The following is a 5,337-nucleotide window of genomic DNA, read 5'->3' as shown; positions in this document are numbered from 1 at the left end:
CCGAGAAAAGTATACCGCTCTCTTTCGTACTTCTACGTTCAACGAAGCTAGCCGAAGTCAAGCGACGGAAGCCGAGATACGTATGCATCGCTGTGTGATCAGCGAGAAGGGACACGAGTGGGGATGTCTCACGCATGCCAGAATTTCCAGAAGGCTTTCGAAGTCGTAGTGAGCCTATGGTTGCATAGTGAGGGGAACGAATACCCGCTTTCTATCATCACTGCCCTAGAGTGATGGGAGAGGGGTAACCCTTAGGAAACTAGTCGACCCGTAGGATAACTAACCATCCGAGCCCAAGAGTCATGGGAGAGGGGGTAAGCCTTAGGAAACTAGTGGACCCGTAGGATAAATAACCATCCGGGCCCTAGGGTGATGGGAGAGGGGTGAGAGACTAAGAGAGAAAGAGAGGGTGAGAGGGATCTCTCTCTCTCTCACACTCCCCACAGCCAAGGCACTTCCTTCGCACACCCGCACCCCCCTCACCACCATGTCACAGAGACACTTCCCCCCGCACACCCGCACCCACCCTCACCACCGTGTCACAGGAACCGCCTAGCTACCACTACTAACGTGCATTTTTTCATCCATACCAATGACCAGTATACTGCCTTTGGCCTAGAATACTAGCATAGGTAACAGTGGAAAACAATTAACAGTTATTCACTCAATTTTTCAGAATTTCATCCAATGAGTCTCATCCTTAAATTATGGCTGAGCAATTGATGACGTTTTTCTGAATATTGGCTTATTCTTACTTTGCCAATCTTTCAATGCTTTCATCTTTGCCTGTTTCAAGTACCAGAATACAGGAGTGAAAAGCCCTATGTTTGATTCAACTTCAATAGTCAGTATGTGAGCGAACCTTCTTCCTTGGTTTCTAATTCAATTGTACCAAATGTATTTAAGTCAAAGCACAAGTATTAATATTTGCTATAATACACTTGCACTGTGGCTGTAAAATACTAAATGATAACACTATGAGTAAGCCTGAAATCAAATTCATCATTTAACAATCTTAATCTTCAAAGAAAATAAATATTTGAAGGAACATGAAACATCTCAGTTACTTAACACTATTTGATTTTGCTCCATCTTCATTTTCTTTTTTGCTTGTTGACCTAACTTCTGTAATATTTGGTTGTCTTCGCTTCTTTTGTAAACATCTACTATCGTATAATTTGTTCAAATCCAAATACTGGTCAACTTTTATTTTACGTAAATGAAGATTCTTTGGAATGTTTCATATCTTTCAAATAAGCATTGCCATAATTCAATCTGAAATATTTGTTCGTATATATATGATATAACCTATGGTATAGTTACAATCAATATTAGTTTAAAGAAAACAAAAAGCAAAACATGCATTTGATTAATGATTTCAATACCTGAAAGTTTAGCATATGATTATTAAGTAACTTAACAATTTCTTTCAATTAATATCCTCCTGATAATGACCGGTGCACATTAATGTTGAAAGCATACTTCTCTTTGGCACAGAGTTGTAAATATTAACGGGATCCCTCAAACCCCCTATTACCGACATTACAGAGCGAAAACGCTGGACAATGGTACGGCTCTATTTCTCAACCGATTTCAATGTTTTTGGGCTTGTTGGAATCGTTAGGTCTGCCTCCTCGTCATAAAGAAGCCCGATTTTTCAAAAAATGGAAAAAAAAAGAGTGTTTAAACAATTGTATTATTAAAATTTAAACGAATAACAAATCGAAAAATCGGGCTTCTTTATGACGAGGTGCCAGACGTAACGATTCCAACAAGCCCACAAACATTGAAATCGGTTGAAAAATAGAGCCGTACCATTGTCTCGCGTTTTTGAGGTGGACGAAATCTAAAAATTGTTAGGGGGGCGGTAAGGAAGGACGCTATGCTCTCGCGGCTCAATCTACGTGTTCCCCCACTCCAGCGTCTAAATATGGCTTGTTATGAAAGCTTTCTCCACTGAGGCATGCTAGCTAGGCTACATGCAAAGAGGCTATCTGCCGAAGTGGGGTGAGGGGAAGTATTAGTAAATTCTCAAAGCATGCATCTTTTTACATATTGCGTTACACTGATCAAATGAAGCATTGGAAAAATATGAAAATATTATGAAAACATCCCCTTTTCATGCTGTTTTTAACACTCACATCAAATTTGCATTTGCACTTTTACTTTTCAAGAAATAATTTGCTAAACGTAAGAACGCGTGAGGCTGAAAAGAGCGTTTTTCAGTACAAACGCGGGACAGTGGCACAGTCGTATTTCTCAATAGAATTTGATGAAACTAATCATAATCGATTCCATTCATTACGCAGATCGTCATAAAGAGCGGGGATTTTGGATAAACATCTTAGTTTTCGAGATATGAGCAATTGAAGATACACGTGCATAACAGCTGATTCGAACCATGAGGGAAACGTGTATGCGCCGTTCAACTTCAATTGCTCATACCTCGAAAACTAGGACGTTTATTCGAAATCCGAGCTCTTTATGACGATCTATACAAAGAAAGGAAGCGATTGTTATTAGTTTCATCTAATTCTATTGAGAAATACGACTGTGCCATTGTCCCGCGTTTGTACTAAAAAACGCTCTTTTCAGCCTCATGCGTTCGTACATTTAGCATTTTATTTCTTGAAAAGTAAAAGTGCAAATGCAAATTAAACGATATCGTTGGTAGTATCTTGAAAATGGGATGCTTTCATATTATTATCTTATTTTGCCAATGCTTCATCTAGACTGTGTAACCCTAAATATAATACAATGCGTACTCGGAGTAGAAACGCGTTGTCCTTCTCTCTCTCCCTGTAACTCTCTCTCTCTCTCTCCAGCGTGTAGTCCCGTCAGACGTGAAGCGGGGTTGGGGTGGGTTTATAAAAGAAATATACATTGTTACGGGTAAAACTATTATTTATTTTAAATGTCCACGGCACATACATCTATTCTTGTGCCGTGGACATTTGGTCGGAGCATGGGCTCCTTACCTGTCGTGGCGGCAATGGCGGCTGCCACGACAGGTTTTTCGCGGGGAGCGACTACGGCATCGCGGGGTGCGACTGCGGCATCGCGGGGTGTGGCTGCGGCTATGGCGGCGTGGGTGGCGTCGGGGAGTGCGGCTGCGGCTTCGGCGGTGGTGACGTCGGGGAGTGCGACTGCGGCTGCGGCTGCGGCGTCGTGGGCGAGGGGAGCGGGGACGGCGGGCCCGCTCTTTCTCCATAAGCTTCATAAACTGTAAAAGAATAAAATTATTATCATGTTTTAATATTTATTTTGTGTGCATACTTACTGCTATTTCAGCGGCCCTCTCCGCTGCCTTCTTTTGGCGGCGGCGCTGCCGCCTCCTCCTCTTGGCCAGCTGGTCAATCTGTAAACATTACATTATTAGTACATATATAAAATTATTGCAACATTTCAACTTACCTCCTTGTCCGTCAGCGCCGGCTTTGCCAAAGAAGGCCTCCCTCCTGCAGCCTCCGCGTATGTGCGGATTCGAGACGGTCCTGGTTCTTGCGACCGTCCTCGAACCGCAATACGCGGAGCTGCCGCTGGCTGCGGCTGGGATGCGTGGGAGGGTTGGGGGCCGCTGGGCTTTTTTACCACGGCTACCCCTGGCTTCGGAGTAGTTCGCGGCTTGGCTGCTGATCCCCCTGGCTTGGGGGTTGTCAGCAGACTCGTCGCGACTACTCCAGGCTTCGGGGTAGACCGTGGTGTCGGCTCGGACCGTCGCCGCAGGGGTTTCAGCGGGTCCGCGGATCCCCCTGGCTTGGGGGTGGTCCGCGGGCCTTTTGATGCCCCTGCTTTGGCGGTCCGCGTTGCCGCTCCCCCTCCTTCCTTCTCCCTCCCCGCACCGTGGCCGCTCTTCGCCGTAGGTGGACACGGCGGTGCGGGGGGCTGGCTGGTGGTGGCTGGGCGGTCCGCCGCCCCTTCCTCCTTCGCTGCCTCCTCTCCCGAGTTTCTGGTTTTCTAAAAAAAAAAAATTTTATTAATTTCAATATTATTAACGAAAGAAATAATGTGTAGTGTTCTTTCGCGATATTTTCAAATGTATGTGATAAGATAGTCTAATTACGATTGCATTTATTCAAATCTGTGCTATAAGTATGACATATTTGTTGTAATAGTAAAAATTCTACATAGCAGTCTACTTCCCCCTCCCCCCCCCCCCCCCCAACAGACTATTTTCAGGAATAAAACATTACGGCCATGTTGAATTTTTACAAATATTTCATATTTTATTTTACAGTTTCGAATATATGCAATAGTAAGCGGAATTTCTTATTATCACATATATTAGAAAACATCGCGGAATGACACTACACATCACTTCTTTTACCAACTATCATGCAATAATGACATAATTACTTACCATTTGGAAGCACGTGTATGTCCTGGCGCCGGTAATGGCTTCAACGTGGGGAATGAAACACAGCACGTTACCTTTCTCATAAGCCAACAATGTGCCGAGCTTCTGAACCAATGATAAAGCTTATCAGATCGATAGACCAATAATCAAGCTTATCGGATCGATGGACCAATGGCAAGCTTCGAAACTACTTGCGCTTTTAAATGTAATATACTTTTAATAAGGATTATATTTATTTCTAGAATGCAAGGAATATTTTATTTCCATTAGGAAAATCATGCGAAATAAAATCATTTCAAATATTCGCACTTTGTAAATATTTCGGTGTGATTTGCGAACACATTAAAAGCTCCGCGGCTGTCATCGTTGAGAGGGTTTTCAGCCATCTCTTAGTCCGGACGTGCGGTTTTTTAAAAAAGTGTTTCGTGTGAAAAGTGAAGTGTGGAAGTGCCCAAATAATTTGGATTTACTACAGGAAACCTCAGGTCAGTTCCAAAATATTATAATTTCTATTTTTCAGGTGTTTTTTATAGATATTAAATAAATTCGTAGAGTCAGGTTAGATGGGACGAAAGCTCGGCTCAGCTGTATGATTTTCATTCAGCTGATAATATTTTTCCCAACATGTAGTATACTCTGAAATATCCTATCAATAATAGTTCTAACGTCATAAGATATTGCTAAAGTGTTGTAAAAGTGCAGAACAGTAGTAGGTTTAAAGAACCATGGGTCACATGATATCATAGCTCATGGTCCTTTAAACTTACTACTGTCATTTGAACTTTTACCGTACTTTATGAATGTCTTATGCAGTTAGAACAATTATCCACATCAAGTTTCAGACCATGCTTCATGTTAGGATAAATGTTATTCGATGACTGAGATAGATACAGCTGAACTATGCTTTCATCCCATCTAACACCTGCAAGCCCTTCACATTCAAGGTATGTTTCTATATAAATCCTTGTTGTCACCTATTT

General features: G+C 42.5%; 1 protein-coding gene across 1 annotated transcript; it reads right to left on the bottom strand.

Annotated features, from left to right (window-relative positions):
* Nucleotides 1–2,708: 2,708 nt before the first annotated feature.
* LOC136780750 (testis-specific gene A8 protein-like) lies at nt 2,709–4,721 on the bottom strand. The gene is made up of 7 exons (XM_066739307.1): nt 4,667–4,721; nt 4,549–4,595; nt 4,361–4,462; nt 3,415–3,957; nt 3,281–3,358; nt 2,979–3,201; nt 2,709–2,743 (listed from the first exon to the last, which is right to left on the bottom strand). Exons 1-7 carry the CDS (start codon nt 4,719–4,721, stop codon nt 2,709–2,711), a joined length of 1,083 nt encoding a protein of 360 aa, XP_066595404.1.
* Between the last annotated feature and the right edge of the window lie 616 nt (nt 4,722–5,337).

This window comes from Prorops nasuta, unplaced genomic scaffold (genome assembly GCF_024137725.1).
Source record: "Prorops nasuta isolate Cenicafe-Biocafe unplaced genomic scaffold, Cenicafe_Pnas_1.2 PNAS00020, whole genome shotgun sequence".
Classification (NCBI taxonomy): Eukaryota; Metazoa; Arthropoda; class Insecta; order Hymenoptera; family Bethylidae; genus Prorops; species Prorops nasuta.
This window is presented reverse-complemented; position numbering and strand designations above follow the sequence as displayed.

What these genes read in the sequence shown, in the direction of transcription:
- LOC136780750 (XM_066739307.1), bottom strand. Translation starts at nt 4,721, where the DNA reads ATGACAGCCGCGGAGCTTTTAATGTGTTCGCAAATCACACCGAAATAT. An exon ending in TATTACATTTAAAAGCGCAA is followed by an intron (nt 4,463 to 4,548) that starts GTAGTTTCGAAG and finishes TCATTGGTTCAG; the next exon opens with AAGCTCGGCACATTGTTGGC. An exon ending in CGCCATTGCCGCCACGACAG is followed by an intron (nt 2,744 to 2,978) that starts GTAAGGAGCCCA and finishes TATTATATTTAG; the next exon opens with GGTTACACAGTCTAGATGAA.